The sequence below is a fragment of the Motacilla alba genome, chromosome 13, assembly GCF_015832195.1.
Source record: "Motacilla alba alba isolate MOTALB_02 chromosome 13, Motacilla_alba_V1.0_pri, whole genome shotgun sequence".
Taxonomy (NCBI): Eukaryota; Metazoa; Chordata; class Aves; order Passeriformes; family Motacillidae; genus Motacilla; species Motacilla alba.
The window spans coordinates 4,304,626-4,317,264 of record NC_052028.1 but is presented as its reverse complement, the minus strand read 5'-3'; the positions used below and the strand labels follow the sequence as shown (position 1 = coordinate 4,317,264).

At 44.6% G+C, this 12,639-nt stretch overlaps 1 protein-coding gene across 1 annotated transcript in view; it reads left to right on the top strand.

Annotated features, from left to right (window-relative positions):
• The window catches only part of WWC1 (WW and C2 domain containing 1), a 66,897-nt gene extending 54,576 nt beyond the window's left edge, over nucleotides 1-12,321 (top strand). The window contains exons 12-23 of the mRNA XM_038149978.1: nucleotides 5-113; nucleotides 1,822-1,902; nucleotides 2,789-2,875; nucleotides 4,192-4,384; nucleotides 5,170-5,322; nucleotides 5,785-5,885; nucleotides 6,640-6,787; nucleotides 7,460-7,624; nucleotides 9,056-9,148; nucleotides 9,994-10,224; nucleotides 10,945-11,066; nucleotides 11,568-12,321. Of these exons, the coding sequence (XP_038005906.1) occupies nucleotides 5-113; nucleotides 1,822-1,902; nucleotides 2,789-2,875; nucleotides 4,192-4,384; nucleotides 5,170-5,322; nucleotides 5,785-5,885; nucleotides 6,640-6,787; nucleotides 7,460-7,624; nucleotides 9,056-9,148; nucleotides 9,994-10,224; nucleotides 10,945-11,066; nucleotides 11,568-11,634 (1,550 nt within the window). The 3' untranslated portion in view covers nucleotides 11,635-12,321. The remainder of the gene's footprint in view (nucleotides 1-4; nucleotides 114-1,821; nucleotides 1,903-2,788; nucleotides 2,876-4,191; nucleotides 4,385-5,169; nucleotides 5,323-5,784; nucleotides 5,886-6,639; nucleotides 6,788-7,459; nucleotides 7,625-9,055; nucleotides 9,149-9,993; nucleotides 10,225-10,944; nucleotides 11,067-11,567) is intronic.
• The last annotated feature ends 318 nt before the right edge of the window (nucleotides 12,322-12,639 follow it).

The window sequence follows — 12,639 nt, the reverse complement described above, 5'->3', positions numbered from 1 at the left end:
ATAGGTATAAACACAGCTGGAGGGACAGCACTGAAGGTGGCAGGTGTGTCAGCTGCAGTGTCTGATGAATCTGTTGCTGGAGACAGCGGGGTGTACGAGGCATCTGTACAAAGGTAGACATCAGATCTCTCTCCAGGATGAAGCCAATGACTCAGCTTTGCCAAAAGTCAGCTGCAATACTGCTGGTTATGACCTTTGTTTGTAATTTGGTGGCTAAAGTTGTCAATCTCAGGTTTCTTAATACTTCTGAAACAACTATGAGCAGGTTGAATTTGATTATCAAAATGACCTATGCTTCCCATAATAGAAGCAGCTGAAAGGAAGCTCACAGAGAGCTGTTTGAAGAGCTGGCCTGTTTGTGAAGGTGCTGGTCAGCTGTGGGTGCTGCCTTGGCAGGGGGAAGTGGAGCCATCTGGGGTAGGTGGAAAGCTCCCCTCCTCTCAGTCAGTGACAGCCCTCGGCCAGCATGAGGGGACTCTGGGATGTTTGAGGAAGCACCCTGAACTGCCTGATGGATGTGCACGTGCAGTGATGCAGTTCCCAAGTGCATGAAGCAAGAGCAGGATGTGATGCCCACAAGGCTTCTCCCACTAAGGGGACAGCTCGGAGTCACTGCTCTTGCTGGCTTTCTGAATTGTCTGTGGGGGCTTTGTCAAAATGTTCCCTGGAAGGCACTGATCTTATTGGTACCTGCATCTCATGTGGGTTTTCCTACTGTTTTTATTAGCATTCAGGTGAATTATAGGGTCGTTAGTTGCAAAACACAGCTGTAGAGGTGAAATATCACTCATCTCAGAGTCCCCCTATTCATTAGTAATCTTCATTAATTCTCTAGATAAATTAGTAATTGTTATGTTTACAGCACGATACTTGGACGAGGGAGTGCAGTGCTTCAGTAGATTGAGCTCCTGGGCTCAAGCAGTCAGACAGCTGGGTGGCCCAGGGCCCCTGTGTCCCTTCTGTGGGTAGGGAGCTCTGTGGAGAGGGCAGTGGGACAGTCACAGAAGGCATCCCATGGACACTCACATGTCTGATGCTAGTCTTGTTTGGGTTATCAGCTTGCCAGCCCCTGTGGTGCCTACAGTGTCATTTTGGTGCCTGTCCAAGTGGTGAGGGTGGGATGAGCCACCCTCTGCAGCTGAAATGTAACGAAATGCAAGAGAAGGCTAAGCAGTAATATGGAAAACACTTAGAAGAATGCTAATCCTGTTTTCATGTGCTACAGCATAGCCTCTTGAGGCAATTAGACAATGAATGTAGTTTTGGGGACTTTGAGTGCATAAAACTTGGGAGGAGGAATACATTGGGAGGGAAATTATGCAGGATAGCTGTTTCCAGCAAGGCCAGTCAGTGTACTCTGTCACTTTTAATGTGCTTAAGAAAGTTTGATTTCTTAAAGAAACAAAGGAATTACCTAAATCTAGTAAAAGTTGGGAATTTTTGCTGTCATGATGCAGGACAGGATTGCAGTTGTTAAGTCACATTTCTCTTGCTGGGCAGTCAGCCATTTTTGCTAAAAAGCAGTCAAGGGAACCCTTTAAAAATCCCCCACTGCCTTATTTTTGCAGTCTTTTGTGTGGCTTTTTTTTTTCTTTTGGCAGTGAAGAGGAAAGACATATGACTTTCTGCTGATAAGCACTGTAATACATACCTCTAAGGCTGATTGCACTTACTTCTTAAATGGGCTTTCTTTTAGCTGCTAATTTTACAAAATCCATATACCAAACCACTGAATGGAAGGGAAAAGATCTTGTATCAGCTAAATGCAAACACTTCAATAGGAGACAAATCAAATCCTTAATTGTTGTTGATTCCTTTCAGACCGTGTGTGTCAGAAGTGATGGTGTTTGACAGTGATGATGCAGAAGCAGCTGGAACAGCCAAAGTGCAAATTGCAATGAGGTGTGTGCAACATGTTTTACTGGATTTGTCTTCCAGTGGGAAGAATGATAAATGGGATAGTGCTTTCTGTGCTGTTTTCTTCTCGTGTCCTATTAGTATTAACTAACTAATGCCCTTTTTTAGTGTAATTAAGAATTACACTTGACTCCAGAAGGTTCTTGGTTGCCCACTTTCATTTCAGTGGAAATCAGCTGATGATACTGTGGTATGAGGGTGCAGACCAGCAGTAGGAGCCCTGGCAGTGCTGGGCTGGAGAGAGCCTTTGGCTGCATTGCAGAATCCTTAAGGGTGCAGCTTGGGTGGAGAAAACTGCTGAGAATAAGTGCCAGTCACAATCCCTGACCTCATGTGGGTCCCACATAGTGGGTAAGGTGTAGGAGGGCAGGCACAGAGGCATCCTCCTTAAATGACTTCTTGGAAGTTAAGTGGGATTTGAGAAAAAGAGGTAGTACAAAATTCATATGTCATGGCCATCCAAAGCAAAAGGTTACTCATACTCATTACATCCTCACTGTTGTACTTCAAGTATTTTTACTTGTAACTTTTCCATATTGCAGCCATTAAGGCCTCTCAAAAAACTGTAGCTACAATGCAGCAATTTAACTAGACCCCTGGAAAAGCAATGTGTGTTAGGTCAAATCTGCAGTCCATTGTATCTGAATCCTTAAGTTCTGGATGTTCTTGACTGTTCTATATTGTGGATATTCTGGTAGCAAAACTTGATGTAATAGGAAACTGTTTTTGTTTAAACTGTGGGCGAGTCATGGTCACATTATAGAGCTGTCTTGTTTGTAAATTTTTTATATTGTTTGTGTGGAATACTGAGCCACAGAGTCCAAGGCAGAATTCTCTAATAATAATGCTTTTCTCTGTGTTTCTGATTCAGATATGATGACAAAAATAAGCAATTTGCAATATTGGTCATCCAGCTGAGTAATGTTCCAGCACTGCTGTTACAACAAGATCAGAAAGTGTAAGTGGGTGAAACAAACGCATTTGATATATTTGTGTTGGATCCCAATGAGAATGAAAGTGAGATTGGCTTATGAGTTTTCACACTCTTAAAAATTTACCTTTCCTGAAATGTTTCTATACATCATGTGGTGACACGAACTAATAATCGTGTAAACTGAAATAAGGTGCAGTTTCTTCCTCAAAGGTCTGTATTTGCTAGGGAAGGACTTGCCTGGAATTAGCACTGGCTGGTGAGGTTGTTAATTGTGGCAGTGCCTTGAGCACCTGCATCGAGTGAAGAGGGAGAGTTTGTCCTGCTGCAGAACTCCTTGGACACCCGCACAGGGTTGGGAAAATGTGCAGCTACTGCTAGACTCATTCCAAGCACAAGGTCTTTAAACTCAGCTGTGTGCTGAATAAGCTGACATAAATTGGATTCATTTTTGCTGTTCCTACCTACGGAAGGGTGTGAGCAGTGTGACAGGTTGCACAGATGTAAACAACCACGTAAAACAGGATCCCATGATGTCTCAGTTCAGAAGGATGAAGTATGTGGCAACTCGTGCCACTTCACATCTCTGACGCTGTGAAGAGATGTTCCTTTTTTCTCAGTTGACTGCAGCTCCAGAGAATAAGAAAGGACAGCTGTGGGTGTCCCAGTTGTGGCTTTCTCTGGATCTGGACTGAAGGCACTTGAGATGGTAGTCCATGTTCGGACTCAAGTGTTTATTATTTCTTATCAGTAAAACAGTCTCACTACTGTGAGTTTGGCAGCTTCTCATTAGAAGGCACAAAATGGCCAACAATCTCTTGTTACAGGGTCTTTTAAGACTAAATTATCCAATTAAGAACTGACACCTAGATTATTTTCCCTTTTAACCCAATAACTGATCCCAAAGAGCCCACAATGCAGACTTTTCTGCCCAATAACAAAATTCCACCCAAACCCATGAAGAAGAAGGAAGAAGCAGCATGAAGAAGAAACCAAGGATGTCACCCTGTGCCCTCCATCTTGCTTCCATCCACAACAGACTAAAAATCCCCAAACCTCAATTTCTCACCAAGTGATACACCTACACTACTCTCTAAAATCTATTTCACACTTTTTGTGGATTCTAGCCTATCTTGAAGTCTAGGAAACTTTCTCCATGAATGAGGGTCAAAGCCAGTGCTGCCCTGGGGGTCAGGGCACCCCAGAGCAGACAGACAAATATTCCCAGTGCCCTGTGTTTCCACAGACAGCAGTGTCCACAGTGCTTAGGCTGACTTTCAGTGAGGGGTTTTGGGGAGCTGCACTCGTGCAGGGCAGTGCTGAGGGCAGTGCTGTCCCCACAGGAACATCCGTGTGGCGGTGCTGCCCTGCTCGGAGAGCACGAGCTGCCTGTTCCGCACGCGGCCGGTTGAAGCCTCCGACAATCTCGTGTACAATGAAGTGTTCTGGGTCTCCATCTCCTACCCAGCTTTGCGCCAGAAGACTTTAAGAGTCGATGTTTGCACTGTAGATAAGTCTCACCTTGAAGAATGTTTGGTGAGTATCCAGCTCTATTTTAATATCTTTGTGTTTGTTTCCTCTTTTTAATTAGACACGATGTTACACTCTTGAGGTATGGCAGTTTCTGTGAAAGCTTTCCAGATAATCTTCAGCTATGTGGTCTCTCCCCCACAGTGTTCTTTGCAATGACAATTTCCATCAGGAAAAACAATTATGAGATAAATGTTTTGTTACAGAACTACCTTGTCAGACCACTGGATAGTTCTCCTTCATGATCTGATGTCAAACTCTAACTAGTTTTCTTCCTTTTGGAAACATATATGGTATTGCAATTGAAAACAAATTACTTTGGTTTTGGACACAGCAGGTTGTGTGCTAAATGTAATTTATTAAAAAACGACACAGCAGATGAAGAGAAATGGGATATACAAAGCTAAAACATCTGGGTTTGGGCAGTGATTTTTGTCAGCCTTGCAAATTTCTTAAAAGGGAGTCATCCTCTCCTGTTCCTTTTTTTTTCTCTTGAAGCTCTGGCTGTGATTTCTCCCTCCTGCAGGAGCACTCTTTGTTCTTCTGGATTCTTGTACAGCGGAGCTGTAGTGAAACACTTGCTACTTACATTGGAAGCCCTTGGCAGTGCTAAAAATAATTAAACATAAAGCATTATTAGTGGTGTTGAAATGGGATAAACAGGCAATTTTTCTTTTTGTTAAATTTGCCAAAATTAAGCCGTCCTAGATTTTCATTCTGATTTTTTTCTGACTGGTGTGGTAGCTGTTCATGTTACTATTACACTAAAGCTGTGTTTTTGCTCTCAATAGGGTGGAGCACAAATCAGCCTTGCTGAAATATGTAGATCCGGAGAGAAATCAACCCGTTGGTATAACCTCCTTAGTTATAAATATCAGCAGAAGCAAAACAGGAAAAGTAAACAAGGAAACAGCCACTCTGAAGTACCCGGCACTGAAAAAACAGTAAGAACAGCTGCTTAAATTGAACAAATCTCTTCTAAACAGGACTAGCCAGAGGGTTTGTGAGGCTGTTACTATAGAGAAGTGAAGGCTGCTGTGTTTATATTTACAACTTGAATGTGTTGTTAAGTGCAGCAAAACAATTAATTTGTTGATTCCAGATATGCCCTCGGCCTGGGCTAAACACTTTCTGAAATCTCTGCTCAGGAAGCTGAGGGATGAGTAAGTGATGAGTGAGCTCCAGCCTTCCTGCAGCGCTGCCATGAACTTGCTGGGCAGGTCAAGACAGAGTTTGCAGATGCAGGGCACAGAAGGTGCTCAGCCTGGAGCTGCACACCTGCACGTGCTGGGCTCACAGGGCTGCACTGAGCTCTGTGCAGTGGGGCTGGGTGCTGCTCTGGGGCTGTTCTCACTCTGCAGTCTCTCAGAGTTATTTCTTCACCAAAAGCCGCTTTCTCTCCTCAGGACTCTGTCTCAGCACTCTTAGAGCAGACAGCTGTTGAACTGGAAGCTGTGGAGAAGAAACTGGAGGAAAGCAGAAGCACTTTAACTAGTGGAGAGAGCTGGTAGGTGCCATCCCACTGTCTTCTTGTGGAATGATCAGAGCATTTGGGTGCAGAGGAAAAAGCAGATTATACTGAGCTGTAGGAGGCTGCTTCTTCCGCTGTTTTGGTGAAAAATCCTGTTCTGGAGGTTGTGCTTAGAAAATGAGAACAAAACTGATAAGTGTTGGAAATTGTCAGTAGCACTATGCTAATTTTGTTATTTGTACAGTCTTCTATGGATGCCCTGAAAACTCCACTCTGTGGTGCAAGGCTTTGCTTGAATTTTAATGTGGCTGTTCTTTATATGGTTCAGATTCAGATTTCCTTAGAGAAGTCCAACATTTGAAATAGAAAGCAAGCCTGACCAATGGGATTGATGGAGAAGCCTGCTGTGAGTTCAAGGGAGCTGAAAAGCGGGTTAAAACAGTGCTTCAGTTTTGTCCAGTGACACTTTTTAACTAAGATTAATGTCATCCTGAGAGCTCCCCTCAAGATGCACTTGCCTTAAACTCGGACCACATGGCTGAATCCTCATCTTGCTTCTTTTGAAGGCAGATCAGGATGAAGTTTTTGGCAGTAATGTGGTCTTGTAGTGCAGCTTCTCTCCTTTCTAAGCCTGTGTTTGTGTAATCTCAGTGGCTGCAGGGCCTCTCAGGTACACCTGGCTGCCTTGGGGACGTGTTTCTGTCCAGCAGCTTACAGGAGGTACCTCCTGCTCCAGCACCAGAGTATTGTCCACAACAGGCCAGTTCAATAAAAAAGCTGTTCTTTTCAGGCAAGACGAAGAGGTTCCTGACCTGGAAGAACAGGATGAGATCAGTGAAAATGAAGCAGAGGAGGAGGAAGAATTCTGTGCTGGAAAATCGCTGTGGGATACAGAAGAAAGTCTGAATTCCCAGCTGCACACAGAGATAGCAGTGAAGGTACAGTCAAGGGCCATTTGAACAGAAACATGATTTAAGCTTCCCATTGCTCAGCTGACTGGGTTGTTGCTGAGCTGAGCCAGGCTACAGCAGTTATTTGAAAGTTCACCATTGATGATTAAATGTGTATCTACCTGAAATCTTTGTAAACAACTCTGTGTGACCATTTTGTCCCACAGTTAGTACAGCACCATTTCATGCCTTCTTTTTGCTGCTCATGAAAACTGTTTTCACTAATGTGACAGTGGTTTTGACCTTCTTTAATTCTGAACGTAGCTGTAGTCAAACGGGGGGGTGCTGTATACAGCTCTCTCTGTACATTGATTTGGATCTTTGCTGCAGATGCACAAGTAAGAAAATGGTCTTTAAAATCGTACCTGCTCTCTGTGGGATTGCCAGGTCACAGTGATGTGTGGATCCACAGGCAAAGGCCATTGGAATCAATTGTGTTGTACAGCAGTCAGTGGATGCAGAGTCCTTAGGGAGCAATCCAGTTAATGCAGCAGAGCTCCAGGAGTGAAGTGTCAGGGCACGCTGCATGAGAGGGGCTAAAGAATGTCTGGGTTTGAATGCAGCAAGCACAGACATGGCACAGGTGGCTGTCACACAGCCCTGGGGGGTGTCCTGGGCACACGGAAAGCTGGCATTTACACTGCACTGTGTGTCTTTCAGGTGGATAAAGAGACCAACACAGAGAGCCTTGCACAGTCCTCGACTGTAGTTCGTCCAAAAGACAAAAGAGCAGCAAATCCACCCCAAAGTCAGTTTGTCAGGGGTAGCACCATCATCCGCTCAAAAACATTTTCCCCAGGACCACAGAGTCAGTACGTGTGTCGGGTAAGGAGAATGAAACCCTGAGCTTCCAAGTGCTTGTCTTCCCTCAGTCTGTATTTCTCACAGAAACCCAACAATGCTTTCTTCTCTCCCCCTCTGACTTCAGAAGTTGCTCTGTCCTCACCTCCTGGACAGTATCTTGCCTTGGAACTAACAGCATTAAGCACAAATTTATCAGATATAGATGTGCACATGTATTTGTGGCACGTGCAGCTTGTTGAGATGCCCAAACCTCCCTGGAGGGCTGCTGTAAGACAGAGATGAATAAGCTGCATATTAAACAGTCTCCTGCTGCTTGAAGTGTTCTGTGCTAACTCAGTTAGGTCTGTCCACCTGACTTCAGAGGAGATGAACATAAAACCTAGATAGAAATGGAAAGGTAAGAACCTGATAATACCAGCAAAAAAACTGTGGAAACCTGAAAGCCACCAGTGTGCTTTGTGTGAAGGTAACTGAACAGGCCGTGTGTTGGATCAGATGTCACTTCCCCTGCTTTGAAATATTTGTTCACAATTATTTCCTGAATTGAGGGTCAGAATAAACTATAAATATCTTGTCTTTTAAGTGGAATTGGCAAACAAGCAAGCACTGTCTTTTACCACACATGACCTGTCCCAAGTGGGCAAGCCCTCAATACAGCTAGGCCAGACTTGCTGTGTAGGTTCTCCCTGGTCCAGCAGCTGGTGCTTCCAGAGGAGCAAACCTTACTCATTCTGCAGCAGTGGCCTGTGCTAGAGTGGTACAGGTGCTGTGTCCCAGTACATGCAGATCCCAGTGCCTCTTCCTCTCCTCCCCCAGCTTTGAGAAGGGACATGAGAAGGGAATTAGAACTAAACCCTGCTTGAGCTGAGCTCTTTGTAATGGTCTAGAGACAGCCACAAAACAAGGCAGGCTGTGTGTAACATGGCAACTCTTCAGCTGATAAACCCAGGGGGAGAGCTTTCAGGTAAACTTGCCTCTTCCACCACTAGCTTAAAATACAGATTAGAGAAAGCAGAAATCTCTAACAAAATAGTCCCATGCTTTACATATGATAGGAAAGAATATTATTATTGTTGTTGTTGTTATTATCATTACTGCTTACAGTTTATTTTTCTGGGCTGTTTTGCCCAGCCTAGTTACTTGCACAGGAGAAGAGCAGTGGGGCAGAGTCCCATATCATAGCCTAACTTAGCCTCTCTTACTCTCTTAGCCTCTCTAACTTAGTCTCTCCTTGCTCACAGCCTATTCCCAAAAAGGGACAGAGTTCAAGGCTCGTGGCAGGATCTGGCTGTGCCAGTGCACGTTGTGTACTCTGGCTGGGGTGGCAGCTGTGTGCCTTTCACAGAACCTCATAGTTCTGCTTACAACAACCTCTGGTCTTACTGACAGTGTGTGTATGCACTGCTTGTATTTCTTTCATGAAAAATTTGTGGTTTTCACCTTCCTTTTCAGCTGAATCGCAGTGATAGTGACAGTTCCACACTATCCAAAAAGCCCCCCTTCGTTCGGAATGCGATGGAGAGACGAAGTGTCAGAGTGAAACGGGTAAGAACATCACCACTTTTATTTTCCTCTAACACAGACACATGCAAAAATCATAAAACTGTTTTGAAAGAAAATTTTGCAAACATAAATCAGTTGCCACATGCTTTCATTCACAACCTTTTCTTTGTGTGTGAGAAGTCTCTCAAGGATTCTCTGAAATATCAGATTATGACAGGAACATTTAAGTTAGAACTCAATTAAAACATTTAATTTAGGAAAATGGTTCCTGGTATTTTCCATCTTGTCAGAGAAGTAGCACAAACAGTTTTGCTGTGTTTATTGTTGTAAGATTCATAAGTATTTATAATAAATTTGAGGAGCTGGAAAAGAAGATGAGAATGATGTCTCAGGTGACCCTGCTGTAGTGATGCCATGGCACACAATAAACCCCTGTGCCCACTGTGATGGCAATCACTAACATTCCCCCAGGATACTGACACTGAACTCCTTAGGAGATGGTTTTCTTGGGACAGCTTGTGTTTGAAACTAGCAGAAGGCAATATGTTACTGGAAAAAGGAATCACAGGTTTTTCTGCAGCACTGTGGATTCATCTGAAGATGAGACATTAAACTTAGGAGGAAGGTGTGCAAGCAAGACTTGTTCAATTTGGAGACGCTGCCAAGGGAGAACTTGAGTGGAAGCACAGAAATGAAAACACTTTATCTATAAGAATTCTTGGAGTTTGTGGTATCTGTCTCAAGACAGACTGGAAAGCAGGATCAATAGAGATGGTTTGTGTGAAGAGAAGCATTAGAAGGATGGGTCTCACAATGTGTTTGGCACTTTCTGGGTGGAGTGCTTGGGACAGTTTCCTCAGTGTGCTCACACACCCCTTCTCTTCCAGCCTTCGATCAAGTCCTTCGGTACAGAGCGCCTGATCCGCACTTCACTGGACCTGGAGCTGGACCTGCAGGCTTCGAAAACCTGGCACGACCAGCTGGTTCAGGAGATCTCAGTGCTGAGGGAACTGAAGGAACAGCTGGAACAAGCTCAAAGTCAGGGTGAAAAAGAGTTGCCACAGTGGGTGAAGGATGATGAGAGGTTTCGACTGCTGCTGAGGCTTGTGGAGAAACGAGTGAGTCATACCTGCCTTGGGGTTTCCTTCCACTCGGTGGAGAAATTTTGGAAACAGGGGACTTTGGACAGTCGGTAAATGAAGCCTGAGCACTGTTAGTCACTGTTGTCTGCCACATACAGCTCTATCAAGCTGTTAGTCCTGAGCCCTTGCATTCACCAGCAGAGAGATTTGCTGCCCTAGCAGAGGTGTGAATACGAGAAGTCACAAATGCCATCTGTTCTGCCAAGTGTGTCCCCCCAGTCTGCAGGAGGTGTGGTGTGTGGTGGTTGGCACCTACCTTACTGTACATCACACCCTCCCCCATGCACAGGGCTCCTTCTCAGCTTCTGGGATTTCTCAGTACCTCTGCTGGCACCAGGCAGAGACCAAGCTGTGCTGCTGGCACCAGGTGTAGGAGGCAGCTGGTGTGAGCTGCTCCTCAGGGTGCTGTGTGTGCTGATCTTCTGCCTTAAAAGATCTATCAAGAAGATACAAAGAGAGAACTGACAGAAGCCATTATTCTTACCACAGGCAGGAAGGACACCTTACAAAAAGCTCTCTCCCTTAGAATGGTTAGTTGTCAAGCTTCAGTTTAGCTTCTATGGCTTGTGACTTCCAGAGTCAACAGTCTCCAGAGCCCTCAGACCTGCAGCTGAAATACTGCTGTGTTTGGAGGTCAGTTAGGATAACATAATTCCTCCTGGAAACACAAACAGGTCTTCTCCATTATTCATTTAGGTGCAAAATCCAGAACACAAGTGTGAGCTCAAGGCTGATAAAATGATGAGAGCTGCTGCCAAGGACGTCCACAGGCTGCGAGGGCAGAGTCGAAAGGAGCCTCTGGAAGTGCAGTCATTCAGGTAATCGTAGGTAAAGGGGAGGCAGGAGGTGCCTCCTACTACTACTGCCATGATTTTTCTATGGATGATTGAGATGCTGATGAGGAAGACTGATCTCTGCAGAAGTAGTTAACTGTTCTGCTTAAATAAGAAAATCTGTATTTTCATATCAAAGTATAAGGTCTGACTCAGGGGAATTAGTTGCAGGACTGCACATGATCAAAGCAAGCAGCATTCTCCAAGTCATTCCCCACCTGGCAACAAATTCTGTAACACAGAAGCAGCCCTTTGCTTCCCTGAGTAACAGACCCAGAAAAGAAAAAGCCCTGAGCCTTTCTGAAATGGCTTTTGCTAAGGTCAGTATTGTGACTTTAATGCATGTCTGATAAGGAAATAAAAGGTGTAGGTAGTGAGAGGGTGTACATCTGCTCCTGTGGGGACAGCTGGTGGGGTAAATTCTGCGGATGCTGGACATTCCTGGCAGGATTTCTGTTGCATTAACAACTGATCATCTTTTTTCAGAGAGAAAATGGCGTTTTTCACAAGGCCAAGAATAAACATCCCAACGCTCTCTGCAGACGATGTGTGATCACCACAAAGTATTTGCCTTCTGGACAATTCTACAAATGCAGATTGGGTTTTGAAGTTATTTATGTGGTATTATGAAGGTACCAAGGCATTTGTATATTAGAGCTTTTGTCAGTATGTGGATGTTTTGAAGATTTTTAGGTTAAAGTTATATCATCACAGAAACCAGCATTAAAGTGACAAGATTGTATAGTTTGTATATTTAGGAATGTATTTTTGGGAAATAGAATTTTAAATAAGAACAAATGCAGCGTAAGGTGCTGTTATTCTTAAATAATCCTGTTTAGACTTTTTGTACAGCTCTACCTTTTAGAGGTTTTACTGCAATAAAATAAATTTGAAGGAACCTCACCCCTACCTTGTATGATGTTCTCCATCGGACTCTCCTGAGTGACGTGTTTTGTACCCTGTGGGGAATGCTGGGAGCCAGCTGGGACTCCCAAGTGCTGTGAACGAATTCTCTGTGAGCTGTGAAGCATTTGTGTTTCCTGCCAGGTCATAAAAGTAGGTGTGAAGTTCAGAATACTTGCACTTTTAACGTTTGTACTGCAGCTCATGTCTGTAATGGGTCTGTTAAGGTAACGCGGGGAGCCCGTTGAAACCACTGCTGTGGGAGGAGGGCTGCAGGTTTAAAGTCCATTTTAGGTTTTTCCAATAAAGTGACCTTTCTGGACAAACCTGCCTTCTTGCTTTTTGTCTTGAGTGAATCTTCTCATCCCCTGGCACCTGAACTGGGGTTCTTTTGTGTTGCCAGCTGGAAGCATATAGCTTTTCACGTCTTGTCACAAGAGATGCATTAATGGACACATTTCATATAATCATGGAATGTCCTGAGCTGGAAGGGACACACGAGGATCATCCAGCCCCTTTCTCTGTCCAGACATCCCAACAATCCCCCTGTGCATCCCTGCAGCGCTGTCCCCATGCTCCTGAGCTCCGGCAGCCTCGGGGCCGGGACCATTCCCTGGGGAGCCTGGGCAGTGCCAGCACCTCTGGGGGAAGCAGA